Source organism: Oryzias melastigma, linkage group LG22 (genome assembly GCF_002922805.2).
Source record: "Oryzias melastigma strain HK-1 linkage group LG22, ASM292280v2, whole genome shotgun sequence".
NCBI lineage: Eukaryota > Metazoa > Chordata > Actinopteri > Beloniformes > Adrianichthyidae > Oryzias > Oryzias melastigma.
Window position 1 is genome coordinate 13,190,899 of NC_050533.1, and position 14,071 is coordinate 13,204,969.

General features: G+C 36.2%; 1 protein-coding gene across 1 annotated transcript in view; it reads right to left on the reverse strand.

Annotated features, from left to right (window-relative positions):
- Positions 1-13,228, reverse strand: part of tdrd9 (tudor domain containing 9) — a 22,459-nt gene extending 9,231 nt beyond the window's left edge. The window contains exons 1-21 of the mRNA XM_024268324.2: positions 13,019-13,228; positions 8,556-8,620; positions 8,390-8,454; positions 7,813-8,034; positions 7,536-7,658; positions 6,740-6,820; positions 6,504-6,668; positions 6,321-6,424; positions 6,125-6,238; positions 5,897-5,981; positions 5,760-5,817; positions 5,580-5,684; positions 5,395-5,492; positions 4,911-5,042; positions 3,227-3,389; positions 2,435-2,498; positions 2,193-2,256; positions 2,054-2,098; positions 769-822; positions 405-521; positions 177-307 (exon numbers count right to left, since the gene is read on the reverse strand). Coding sequence (XP_024124092.1) covers positions 177-307; positions 405-521; positions 769-822; positions 2,054-2,098; positions 2,193-2,256; positions 2,435-2,498; positions 3,227-3,389; positions 4,911-5,042; positions 5,395-5,492; positions 5,580-5,684; positions 5,760-5,817; positions 5,897-5,981; positions 6,125-6,238; positions 6,321-6,424; positions 6,504-6,668; positions 6,740-6,820; positions 7,536-7,658; positions 7,813-8,034; positions 8,390-8,454; positions 8,556-8,620; positions 13,019-13,146 — 2,183 coding nt within the window. The 5' untranslated portion in view covers positions 13,147-13,228. The remainder of the gene's footprint in view (positions 1-176; positions 308-404; positions 522-768; positions 823-2,053; positions 2,099-2,192; positions 2,257-2,434; positions 2,499-3,226; positions 3,390-4,910; positions 5,043-5,394; positions 5,493-5,579; positions 5,685-5,759; positions 5,818-5,896; positions 5,982-6,124; positions 6,239-6,320; positions 6,425-6,503; positions 6,669-6,739; positions 6,821-7,535; positions 7,659-7,812; positions 8,035-8,389; positions 8,455-8,555; positions 8,621-13,018) is intronic.
- Positions 13,229-14,071: the final 843 nt, after the last annotated feature.

The window sequence follows — 14,071 nt, forward strand, 5'->3', positions numbered from 1 at the left end:
CTTAAACAGTAGTGGATGAACCAAAACAACAAAGTATTTTATTCTAATCCTTAGAACACTGTCCAAAGTTTTAATAAATGCTAAGATTCTAATGGATTTTGAATTTATGAATGAATAAAACTGTTTTTTTACAACATCATCAGGGTGTCGAAGTGTTTTCCAATAAAACAAGAGACAATAGAAATTCTAAAGCTGATACCATCACGGTGGTTTGAGGGTTTAGTCCACACATGTCTTTGGTAGCCATTTGTTCATCAATTTCCTTCTGGACAAAGTAGTTGGGGTAGTAGGCGCCAGCAATGACCACCTAAAACACAATCATGAAAACAATCATATTCAGCTATGCTCATTAAAGATCCAATCACAAAACAGTACTGACCTGCAAATTGTGGATCTATATTTACCTGAAGAATGAACCTCTGCTTGTGTGTGCTGGTGTAGTCTGAGGGTTGAGTATCCTCCGTGACGTGCATGTTGAACTGGGACACGCGTCTCTTCAGCTCATCGTACAGCTCTGCAACCTTGAAGTATAAATCAAGAATTGTGATTGTCCAGAACACCTCGATCAGTTAAAAACCAAATTCATTCCTTTAACCTCTTAAGACTTCCAAGTGTGTGGACATCACATTTATGGTTAAATTACCACAGTAGTGAATTCAGCTGAACTGGAGACCTGTCACTACAGGTGTAGAGGGTTAGCTCGAATATCACCTTGGGTCTTATGAGGTTAAAGCTTTTTGTTTTTCCATTCAAATGGTCTCTTTGTACCTCTCTGATGCTCTTGATCTGAATGAAGTTCTCTTTACCCCAATTCAGCTCATCCTAATGAGAGAAAACAGATTAAAAATCTACATTTTGACCAAAAAACATTTGAGCTTTGACATTTTTCATGTGTTAGAACAAAAAAGAATTAGGGAAAGAAACGTATAACAAAATTTAAGGAAGAAAATTACACCTCAACAAGATTAAACTGCCCTAAACAATATTCCCTTGTTAATTGTAGGAGCTCCATTTGGAAGATAAATCTCGATAGGTGAAAACTGCTATTACAAATGTTTTATACTCTTTTCTCAGACAGACATGAACATTTGCACAATTATCTCCCTTCTTTGAACTCTGAAAGCTCAAACCCTTTACAGAAAATAAGTCCAGTATTACAGAATTAAAACTATGATTTGAATAAATCTGGCAACCTGTACGCATTTTGTAGGCATGGAAAAGATTAATTGACAAGGTCTACAGCCAATCAGGACGCAGAACACAATGCTCTTAAAAAAAAAAAAATTCAAAATCATGTAAAAAAAAAAAAAATCTCAAACAGCGAGGGAGAAAGTGATCAGATATAAATCGAGGTAACACTATAGGTCAACATAATGCTTTGGTTTACTTGAAAAACAATTACTGATCATTATTTTTAGACTCACTACAATGAAAATTATGATTTTAACATGTTCTTGTGAAATTTTTCTCATGATGGAGGACACATATAAAGAAAATTAAGGTTAAGATTTGTATTTCTTTATTGTTGTGATTCAGGAGCAGGCGGGAAAATGCTGTTTGAAAAATTATAGATGTAACGTAGAAGCCCTCAGCTCCCTTCTTCCCTCCATTCTGACATATCCTCTTGTAGATTACTAGATCCATGTACATCTTTGTTTTCCTCATCTGAGCTGTCATCTGGCTGAAATCTGTACAGCTGGATAGCTCCAATACTGCTCAATATTTCTGTTGCACCAGTAATGTCAGGTTGTGGTTGTGAGGAGCTGTAAACTAGTGGAAGAAACTGTAAATATAGGGATGATGGGAACTGTGGGCAGCCTTATACCGCACTATCAATCCTGCCTACAACTCAGAGGCGAATTTCTTCTGAACTACCACCTAGAAAATGATGCAGGTTTTTTTTTTTAATTTGGGCTAAAACAGCTTAATTCTAATTAAAAGACCACTGGAAATGTTTTCAGAATAGATCAAAAAATGATCAGATTGGGACTTCAAAATGAGCAGATGATGAAAATTCTGATGACCATAAAACCACATTTCAGGATTGATTTACCTTCAGTTGCCTCAGTTCACCTTTCTTTTTGGACAGGTACCATGTCTGGTATAGAGATAAAAAAAAACAAAAGCTTTTAAAAAATGGAAATGCCTTGTGAAATAACCTGGATAAAAACATGGTAATGATTTAATACTACCTTGAAAGCATTGACCAAAGCAATGGAATCACTTTGAGAGCCACCAGCAAAAGCCAGTTTGCTCCTGAAATAGCAATAAATAGAAAAATGCTGACTTAATTCAAACATGATGCTGTAATATTTAATTGAGTCAGTGTAAAGAGTTTTAAAATGTTTAAAAGAACAAAAAAATGTTACTTTTATTTGACAACACGGTTTGAAAAGAGAACACAACATCAAACCCTTCAGCTGAAGGTGTTCACCTGTGACCGGCCAGCTGGTGCAGGTACGGGAAAGTGAACATGTTCTTCAAGGACTGCGAGGCAGCTAAAAAAAAATGAAAAATGTTAAAATAAGCAACAAAAAAAGAAGATAAACACAGTTTAAACGTCTTCTAAAGAGCTCTCATGGTAGGTTTTTACATTAGAGTACAACTGTAAACAGAAAAAAGGCCTGCAGAAGATGAATGCTATAGCAGGGGTGGGTAAAAGTTTTGACTTGTGGGCCACAAAGGGTGCTAACATTTTTAGAAGGGTTGAACCAGGAGAAGATGGGTGGAGTTTTGATCTTATAAGAGAAAGAAATAACATGTAATCTGGGCAAAAATATGCTATAATTTTGAATGAAAATTCCTATATATATATTTTAAAACAGAACATTTGGATTTTTTATTTTAACACTGACTTTTGTTGACATCTTAGTGTCAATTGCATCAATCAGTTAATATGTATAAGCGAAAAACACCAACTTAGAAATGTTTCAGTGTTGGAATGACTGGAAAAATTATTGTCTGACTTGAAAAAACGCATTTAAGCATAAAAAAAAACAAAATCTTTCACTATCACATGAAATATAGAATAAATTTCTGCACCTACAATGTATTTGTAATGCACCATCTATGGGTAGGCACCAGAATTGCAGGAAAAATAAAAAAGTAAAGCATTATCAAAATATTTTATTCCAGTTTGGTGGGCCAGATTAAATAGACAGGTCACATATGGCCCCCGTGTTGTAATTTGCCCTCCCCTGTGCTAAAACCACAGTGAAGGACTTACCAATGATCAGGCATTCATCAAGGCATCCAAAGACATGACCGAGGACGATCATCTTCCCCAGGTGCAGGTCTACAGGCAGGTGTGCCAGCACTCGGCCCAGAAACGTCAGCTCACCATCATAGTTCTGATCATTGCCATCAGTTTTCACAGACAGGGCTCCGATCTGAAGAGCATAAAGCATAAAGCTTTGATAAAAACTAAACAAAAAAAAAAGGCTAACATTAAAATCACTTCTTTTTGTCCTCTCAATTTGTTGAGTATTTTTTCAAAAATAATTTACTTTTATTCTCGATTTTTTCTATGAATGCTCCTTGTTATATTATTTTATCACTGTGGAGTAAATAAAATATATTAAATAGGATTCCCTTCTTTTTTAGGTTTTTAAGTTGTAGGCTCTTGTTCCATCTCCTCATCAGCTTTTAGTGAAAAAAACCTTTCCAAAGACATTTGTTTATGTTACGGTAGTAGTTGTGGGTAAGACATGTCAGTAAGGGAAGCATAACATGTATCAACGGTGAGTCACACAATGTGGTGAAGATAATTGTTGTCGCTGAATATGCTGCAAACATTTGCTGAAGATGCTGTAAGGACTTACTGTAATTGCTGAAAGAATTGCTGAAAGTATCTCAACAAAGAATTATCCTTAAAAACCGGAGAAAGTGTCAAATTAGCCATAAAAAGATAAAATTATGCTAATATGTTAGCAAAACTCAAAGTTAGCTTAAAAAACGTAGTTAGTTATAATGTTCTCAACATGCTGAACGGTTTGATACCCATATTGCATAGGTTTGAAATTGCACAAAAAGTTGTAAGAATTTTTTGGAAAAACAATTTGTGTAAATTTATGAACACAATCGTGTAAAAGCTTAAAATTGCTTAAATTTAACAATGTGTAGTAAAAGCATGAATTTCCTGAACATGCTGGATGTGTAAAATTGCATAAAATGCCGAATTTGCTTAAAATTTGCTCAAATTGTGTAAAATTGCGTAGTTGTGTAAAGTTGTGTTAAATTTGTGTAACCTGTGTAATTGTAAGAATGTGTAGTAAAAGCATGAATTTCCTGAACATGCTGGATGGGTAAAATTGCATAAAATGCCGAATTTGCTTAAAATTTGCACAAATTTGTGTAAAATTGTGTAATTTTGTGCAACTTGCATGAATTTAAACAATGCTGGAAGTACAAGCATGAATTTCTGGACATGCTGAATTTTTTAAATTGCTTAAATTGAGTAATTTGAAGGAATTTGTAAAAAAATCCTATTACTTTTAATGGGGCTGAAAAAACGCACAAATTGTGTTACTACGCAAAAACTGTAAAGTGTACAACTACTAATAATACAAGCAGTAATGTCCTTAACGTGCTGAACGTTTTGATACCAAGATTGTGTAAATCGCATAAAGTGTGCTTGAGTTTTTACCTGTCAAAAAACGTACGGAAAAAAACGTAAATAAAGAATCTCAATAGTGTGAATGCATTGAATGCATTCACACAATTATAAAAACAGAAATTGATTGTAGTTCCACTTAAGCACCAAGAAACTAGTTTGGGTTAAATGTGTCCCGTTTGGTTTGGAAGGAACCGAGCCCAACCAATTATGTAATCTGTAGCAAACCTTCAATTAGCTGTTTTAAGTATTGCCCCAACAAAACAGATTTAGATTGGGATTAAATCATTTCACTCACTTCTTTAAGTTGCAGGACAGTTCTCACAATGTTATCAACACTGGGAGGAGACAGCGCTGTGGAGAGGAGAGAGCAGGGATCTCCAATGTCCAGCAGTTTCACCTTCAACATGATTGAGGACAGGGGAGCGAGCTGGGGACAAGAAAACACAACACCTCTGACTGTAAGATGACTGACATGCACAACGATAATCAGAGGAGAGTCATCTCATACAATGAAAAATATTTGTTATTGTAATTACAGGTAACTGTAAAATATGACATATTTAGGATAAAGGGCAACTCTAATCATCTAAATAATTAGACAAGATTTAAAAGTTCTTTTTATCTCTAAAAACTACTTGATTGAAAATGTAGAGAAAAAAAATAATGTGATGCAAAATTACTTTAGGATTTATTATTCCTGTTTCTTTAATATATTTAAACATTTTTATTTTAGAACAAAATTTAACCAGATACTGGTTGATGTTAAACTGGTCTCTCACCAGCATCTCAGGAGTCATGTACTCTGGAATTTCTGTTTTCCAGAATGCTTTGGTCACCAGACGGTAACAGTAGCCTTTCGACACTCGACCTGCTCTGCCTGAGAAAAAAAAAAAAAAAAAAAAGTAAAACGTTAAAAAAAAAATTAAAATATTTCAATAAAAAAAATTCTGTACAGTTGGTTCACCTTTCCGCTGGTTGCAGTTTGTTTTAGACGCCCACGTCAGATGGAGGCTCTGATAGTTGGTCTCTGGGTCACAGACCAAGTGGCGGACCAAACAAAAGTCAATCACTGTGGAAAAAATACAAGTTACAACATTTTAACTAAAAAACAAACAAAATTAAGATAATTGTATGTAGAATCCACCATATTTGACATCAGGAACAGTGACAGAACTCTCAGCAATGTTGGTGGAAAGAATGACCTGTAAAAAAGAGCAGACGGTCAGTAAAGCTTGATCTGAAAAAAATAAATTAGAAGAAAATCTGATTTTTTTATCTAACCTTCCTGCATCCAGGAATAGGGGTTAGGAACACATTGTTCTGCTCTTCCAAAGTCACAGTTGAATGGAGAGGAAAAACCTGCAGTCTGAGGGGAAAAAAAAGAAAAATCACAACAAATGGTAACGAAATCTTTTAATGGTTTGAAATGTGTGTGAGGTTTTTGAATGAATATCAAATAAAGCTGTTACTAACCAAAAGCCTTCAGCAGAGGTGCATTCTTTTGCTCACCTTTTGTGCAGGAGTTTGGCCAGGGCCGCCTGCATGGAGTTGATCTCGTTTATGCCAGGAAGGAAAACCAGGACGCTGCCTCTCTCTGGCACACCTTTCTCGTCTTTGTTTTTACTTTTGATGCAATAAAAAAAAAAATAAAAAAAAACAGTTTTGTTTTCGTCCAGTAGCAGGCAAAACATGACAGAATACTTACCAAGAATCCTTCCCTTCCATTTCATCAAAGCTCTGGATGAGACTGGTGGCAACACTGTACATCTCCTCTGGGATGCACGGGGAATCGGACTGAGAGGACTTGATCTGGTAAAAATGCAATCATTCATAAATAAAGCATTTAGCATTTTGGAAAAGCAGCAACAAAATCATTTACATAAGTTACCCTGCATGAAAACAGTTTATGAAGGTCGTCCAGGTAAAACTCTTCAATGGCGTAGGGGGCTCCCTCCACTTCAAACACATGGGCAGGGATCATTCTGCCACATACGGGAGTACTGAAGTACTCTGCAAACTCTTTGCAGTTGATGGCGGCTGACATGAGGATAATCTGATGGAAATATCAAGTCAATAAACGGAGGTATAGAAAGAAGAATAACTTTGGTCTCGTGAGGCAACTACCTTGATGTAGCGAGAGTTGGAATGCAAGAACTTCTTCAAAACCAATAATAGAAAGTCCATCTCTTCTGAGCGCTCATGAACCTTAAAAGTGAAAAGGAAATGTTCATTTTTTTACTAAATCTTATGGTGTTTGTCAAAGTGCAGAGAACAGAAAAAAAGAGATTCAGTGACATAACGTTGCCAAGCAAAGAACTGACTTTCATCAGGCTTTTTGGTAAGCAAAAAACTACAATTTTTATTAACTTAAAATCTGAAACACTGCATAAAATAAATGGTTTAAAAGACCCACTTCAATAAAATTGTTTTTAGGCATTTTTCTGATGATGATGGACATAAAAATAGATATTTCTAAGTATTTCTTTTTTCAAATTGTGAGTTGATGAAAAAAATACAGATGGAAAAGGAGCTGATATAAAATACACCAGATGGCCCACAAGCTCCCTTCTCCAACCTCTCAGCAGCGGGGAGAGGAAGGGGGAGCGGGGTTGTTCTGTGCACAACTAAGAGGCAAATTTCTAATGATCGCTCTGTAAAAACTATCTCCTAGAAAATGACAGATTTTTAAATTTTAGATAAATAGGGAATAGGGTGTAAACATAAGGCTACAGGAGAAAATACACGTGAACCTTTTGGAATTACTTGGTTTAATGCAACGTGCCCATTTAGTACAGAAACTGAGGTACTTTTTCTGTTACAGTTTAAGAAAAGGCATAAGCTATGAAAAAATGTGTGGGTTAAATTTGAATGTAATCTCCCTTTTCTAGAAAAATAAATAAAAAAAGGGATTTTTATTCACCTCATCAACAAAAATGTGGGAAAACTCTGTGAGGCATTTGGCTGAAACCAGTTTTTGCAGAAGTACTCCTGTAGTCACATAGATTAGTTGTGTCTGATCAGAAGCTTTCTTCTCCAAGCCAACCTAGAACACAAACATTAGTGTCAATCAGACTGATAAGTCTAGTAAATATATAAATAAACTCAAGCATCTCAGAATCAAAAGGGTTCCTGCTTTTCATGAATTATAAGTTCAGGATTTTTTTAGGAACCCAGATAAGTAAAAATGCTGCACAAACCTGATATCCCACCAGATCACCCAGGGTGGATTTTCGCTGTTTGGAAACCCATCGAGCAATGCTCGTGGCTCCAATTTTGCGTGGTTGGGTGACTGCAATCTTGCATGGAGAGTTTTTCCCATTGTAGTGGTCCAGGATGTACTGAGGCAGCTGGGTAGTTTTGCCACTGCCTGTGGCTCCTCGAATGATCACGACTGAGTTGTTTTCTATGAAGGAAATTAGCTAGAAGCAGAAACACAACTAAATGTTTATTAAACTTACATTTTTTTATGTTTAAGTAAGTAAACACAACCAATTAAATGTACAAATAAATGTAGTGAGTGTTGCATTTTTTAAGTTACTAAGCATTTATTCTGTTAGTCAGTACAAGCTCACTTTAAGTCAGCTGCTTTCAAGCCCCACAGGGTTACTTTTATTCCTCTTCACTGACTATTAAAGCCTAAGTGCTCCGGTGTCCTGAGGACAACCAAGTAAATCTCTAAAATAACTTGAAGATGAACAAATATGAGGCATGGAAGTGCTCTACAAGTTTACAAAGCTTCTTATCGACTTATGTCATTAGTAGAAAAAGTCTCACTTTTCGCCTGTCTTTGGTTATGGGCAAACTCTGGTATTCGTGGTTGATGGAGGGAGGAACTGTGCCTAAAACACAGAAACATATTCATAAAACGAGACATCAGTTCTGAACTGCAGCAATAAAAAAAGCTAATATAATTGACTTAAACATAAATTGCATGACAAACTTTTAGCATCTTCAGGTTCTTGGATTTTTCCTCCACTGCATTCCTGGTCGTCCTCATCAGGTGAACTGAAACGAGAAAACAAAAGAACAAAGTTTTTTCATTTCTTCTTTCAATCAGGTCTTAAAAATAAAAATGTGACGCTACAATATTTTCCTGAGAATTATTTTTTTTATTTTATTCCCAGTATTGACATGGGTGCGACTTCTACTCAGGAGTGACTTACATGTGGCTTAAAAAAAATAACAAATATAGGTTGAATCCTTCCCCTACATTTAGCCCTTCAAACAGAGATAGTGAAGAAGTGTATTTCTCCTCCACCGACATGTTTGACACAGATCACCCTACTGGTGGAGGGATAACTAGCCCTAAGCTAGTCTCTACCACTCCGCCATAAAAAAGGATTTTGGACACCACCTCAGCTTCAAATGCCCCTACAATTGGAGGGGAGAATCCGTAGGAGTAGACAAGGGAAGAATTCAGAGTTGGTCATGGGCTCATATATTCATTATTTTCCCACTAACAAGCGGTTGCCCTTTAGCGGTAGTGTCTGCTGACAACCACTAGAGGGCACTGTAGGTGTGTTTATTAGTATTTGCTAATGACGGGAACACAGAAGAAGTGGACATGCTTCAAAAAAAGAGGCATCATACCCCATCATCCCTCATCCCATAAGTGTGACGTAACTCTTGTAATATCCAAGCCATGTATACATTAAAGTGGGGTCATCTGGACCCCATAAGAGGAGCACGAGGGTTAAATGTGATTCTCCTTATTATGCTTTTTTTGACTGCTGCAACTTTTACTTCGGAGCAACTTATAGTCTGAAAAATAGGGTAGATGAATATCGATCAAGTTAAATATTCATAGGTAAGATTTTTGTAAAATAAAATATAATAAAATATCTTGAATTGTCTTGCTGCTTTTAATTTGCTGCAAAATTACTATTAAACTAAATAACAGGCAGCATGATAAAGAACAACTTGGAGTTAACTGACCTAAACAGACTTCGTTTACTTTATGGGCTCTTTTTACTTAATCCATTAAGTTGTTACTGCTACTTGATGGATTGTATCAACTGTAGTTTTCATGGAATCGTTGCACTGTTCAGATACAAAAAAAAAAGTTTATTTTTGTGTTAGAAATGATTTTGTACAATAGATAAATAACAAAATATCAGAGCAGAATGGAATTAGACTGTTATACTACAGTTCTTGAGTTTGTTCTGCAGCTTTTTTGCAAAAATGGACAAAGTGGTGAAATAAAAGCTCACACACAAAAAATCCCATGAGCCTTATCTTACACATGCACCCTTAGTGTCTTTTTCTCTGCAAGGCATGCCATCTCAAGAAAGCAAAAAGCAGCTGACCTAACCCCAGAGCTGCACACTGCACAAAGAAGTAGGTCAAAGAGAAGTGACAGATGACAGCTCTGTGCAACCATCCTACAAGAAGTCCTGATAACAGAAGCAGGAGGACGAGACATCAAACACGACAGGAGGATACAAATATTTAAAAGACCTGAACAAGGGGAAGACAGTTGCTGAAATCTTACATTTAAACAAGTCACCGGTGAGTAAAGTTGTTAAGTTTATAAGGAAAAAGGTAAAACTTTTCATCTTTTTGCTGTTTTGGATTTTTCTTTATTTCAATTTCAGTCAACTCTCAGTAATGTTTTTATCTGCAAGTACAGATTTACTTTGAAAGTTTGATTTGAAGTGACTGCCATTTACCCTCGAAAATAACTATGACAAACTGTAAAAAACAAAAATCAAATTAAAGCATATTTTTAAAAACAAGCTTTACAACTGTGCATTCTGCAAAGCTTTACCTAAAAGTTATGCGATTAGCCTTTAATTTTTATGATTTCTAAAAGAATTTAAAGACATGCCTTTGTTTATGAATAAAAAGTTTACATCAGATCATTTAATATTCATATATGCAGCCAATAAAACTGCAAGAATGACAGTAATAGTTAATCATAGTTTAATCTACATTCCTGTGTTTGTTCCTGACTGCAGCCGCTTCATAAAGCATGTTAAAAATGAGCCAAGTGATTAAATTATATTTTTTTAAACTGTAATAGAATACTAAGCAACTTCTTTTTTGTCTTACTCACAATTTGTATGTTAAGAACTTAAATGAGATTTAGCTTGCTCCTAAATTTAAATGTATTTTACCCTTTTTTCTACACTATATATATATATTTTTTAATCAATGTTAACACAAACTCATGATTCTGCTTGATCATGTTCTTTTGCTTTTTATGTAGTTGAAGAAATATTTAGAGTAATTGATTTGGTTAATTTCAAGAAATTTAAGCAATAAAATACATAAACAATTGCTCAAAAAGGAATTAATGTAAATAATCGCACTTCTTTAAATGAAATAAAAAGATAAAATGGTGTAATAGTAAATATCGCATCATCTCCCTCAACTCAGTTTACTTTGTTCTTCTTTCTAAGGTTTATTCCCTCCGAGCGCCATGCCTCTTTTCAGCTGGATGAAATGGATGTCAGAGACAAAAGCCCAAGAAGCTCAGGACGAAACGCCATCTCTGTATAGATCAAATTCATTATCCAGCCGCTGGCTAATAGCTCAGGTGTTGTGGCACGTGGAAGACAGGGAACAATGGGAAAGAGGATTGGAGTGGGAGCATGAGCAGTCGCATCATGCCTCAGGTCTACAATGGTTTCAGAGGTATCCCAGACTGCAAGGCCTCATTTCCTCATCGGAGCTACAACAACTGGAATATCTGTGTGCCCAAATACCGCCAAAGCACGCGGCCACCATCCTCTCCAGGTGTTTGATAGCAACCAAGCTCTGCTCCACATTACTATTCTGCATATCAAGTCTAGTATATTATTCACAAGGAAACTGTTTTTCATCTGTCCAATAGAGAACCAACATTTTTTTAAATTGTTGACTATAAAAATCCTTTATGAACGTGTGATTTGTTTCCGTAGGTTTCGTGAGATGCTTGCCACTAACTGCGTAAGACCTTGGGAGCTGGTGTGCGTCTTCAAACAGGTCCTGCTGGATTTCCTGACCCAAAGAGAATGTGGTGATCCTGTATCAAACCAGCCAACCCAGCTTGGACCAATAGAAACATGGACCAGCTGGTATAAGAAGGAGCAGATATTTGTCACACCAACAGTCCCTAAATACGGAAGCCACTACCGGGAAGAAATCCCAACCATCTCTGGATACGTGGATTGGGCTATGCGGCAATCGAGTTCAAACACGTTCAAGGTGGACTGGGATCTGCCAGATTACTATCAAAGGCCACTCAGTCCAAAAAAAGAATACAGTACAGTACTGTAAGAGGACATAGAACCATTGACTGTATATGAGAACTGGACTAAGTAATCCCACCCCCGTCGTGTTCTTAATAGAAAGTACCTGCTGGTTCCAAGAAGCCATAGATTTCTATTGAGAAATAAACAGCTATTACTCAATCATTATATTTGTCAAAGTAACAATTGTTGCCCTGATACATTTTTTAAGATTGCTCTTAATAATCCTAATTTTAATTTATATTTTCTCTACAGTGTGAGTCATTATAAACTGGCCAATCAGATGTATCAATAAAAGTATCCGTGTTGAACATTTAAAACCTCTGACAGATCATCCTGATCCTGCTTTCAAGTGGGTTCGGCCTTCCAACAAGCTCACTCCTGATTGGCGAGAGTGCTTGCTAGACTCTGACCAATCACTGGTTCCGGCTCCAACATGGCCGCATCCATATCATGAAAAAAAATGGCAACTGAACTGACTTCTGTTCTCATATACAGTCAAATAGCTTTAGGTGTAATGTGTGTTGACTTCGATTGCAACCAAACTCATTTAAAAGTATTTTTTATATACAATGTGCATGGCATAACAAAGAAAAATATGAAAGAAAAATAATTAGGAAAAAAAATCTTACTTGCACTTTGAATCTTTTTTGTCTGTTCAGATTATTTTTCATGGCTGATGAGGGGAAAACAATGGAGTAAACGCATGCTTTCCTGAGTATTTTCCAGCTTTCCCTTCACTTCTTGCTGCTCATTACCTTGACACTTAAAACGTGTGGCCCAGTAAAACAAAAACCTTGGACACACGTGAAATATGTTTGGCCAACGGGATTTTCCACAAGTTTTTGTATTTTAGGCATATATCGCCTATGTAGCACTAATATATAAGAAACGGGGACCAAAAAAAATCCAATTTGTGTAGCGGACGCATGTTCCAAACAAGCACGTGCGGCTCTGTGCACATTTCCCCCTTGTAGATAGCATGCTAACATTTGGGCTCAAAAACATAAAATAAGGAATTTATTGGGTTACATTTGCACATTTGTATTACAGAGACAGCAAAATTAATTCAAAAACAATTACCTCTAAAATTTTTAACCATTTTTTGCGTCTTGAAATATTGAAATGGGTGTTTGCTAGCTTAACAACTTGGATTTAAGCTAACAATTACCTGATGGCTTTGGAGGAGGGCTCGTCGCTCTTTATTTCAGAACTTTTCTCAGAAAGCTTAAATTTTGCAAATGAAGCCCCAGAGCAAAACCAGTCGGAAATTTGCTCTGGGGTGACAGTTTTCTCCATCTTGAAGGCTGCAAAAGGACCGCGTTTCGGATAAGTAGCCGCTACAGACCACACGTGTGGCGCGTGCCGCGTGGTGGTCTATATCGCCCCCTGGTGGTTGTGTTGGGAACTACTTCTCAAAGAAAAGGCAAAGTAAATCAGTTGCTTTCTTTTTCGTTTTTAACAAAAATAATAATTATATCAGAAACGGGGACAAAAAAAAAATCCAATTTGTGTAGCGGACGCATGTTCCAAATAAGCACGTGCGGCTATGTGCACATTTCCCCCTTGTAGATAGCATGCTAACATTTGGGCTCAAAAACATAAAATAAGGAATTTATTGGGTTACATTTGCACATTTGTATTACAGAGACAGCAAAATTAATTCAAAAACAATTACCTCTAAAATTTTTAACCATTTTTTGCGTCTTGAAATATTGAAATGGGTGTTTGCTAGCTTAACAACTTGGATTTAAGCTAACAATTACCTGATGGCTTTGGAGGAGGGCTCGTCGCTCTTTATTTCAGAACTTTTCTCAGAAAGCTTAAATTTTGCAAATGAAGCCCCAGAGCAAAACCAGTCGGAAATTTGCTCTGGGGTGAAAGTTTTCTCCATCTTGAAGGCTGCAAAAGGACCGCGTTTTGGATAAGTAGCCGCTACAGACCACACGTGTGGCGCGTGGTGGTCTATATCGCGCCCCTGGTGGTTGTGTTGGGAACTACTTCTCAGAGAAAAAGGAAAGTAAATCAGTTCCTTTCTTTTTCGTTTTTAACAAACATAATAATTATGGGCTTTATTGAGAAAATTGTGTTTAATTAGTGGGAGAAAATGTAAAATATCTTAAATAAAATGTCAGTTTTTCCTCCATGTATACACTTTGACTTGATAGTAAAAACCCATTTAATATTTAGATTTTCTTCTTTTTGTGAATGTTATCCTATAAAA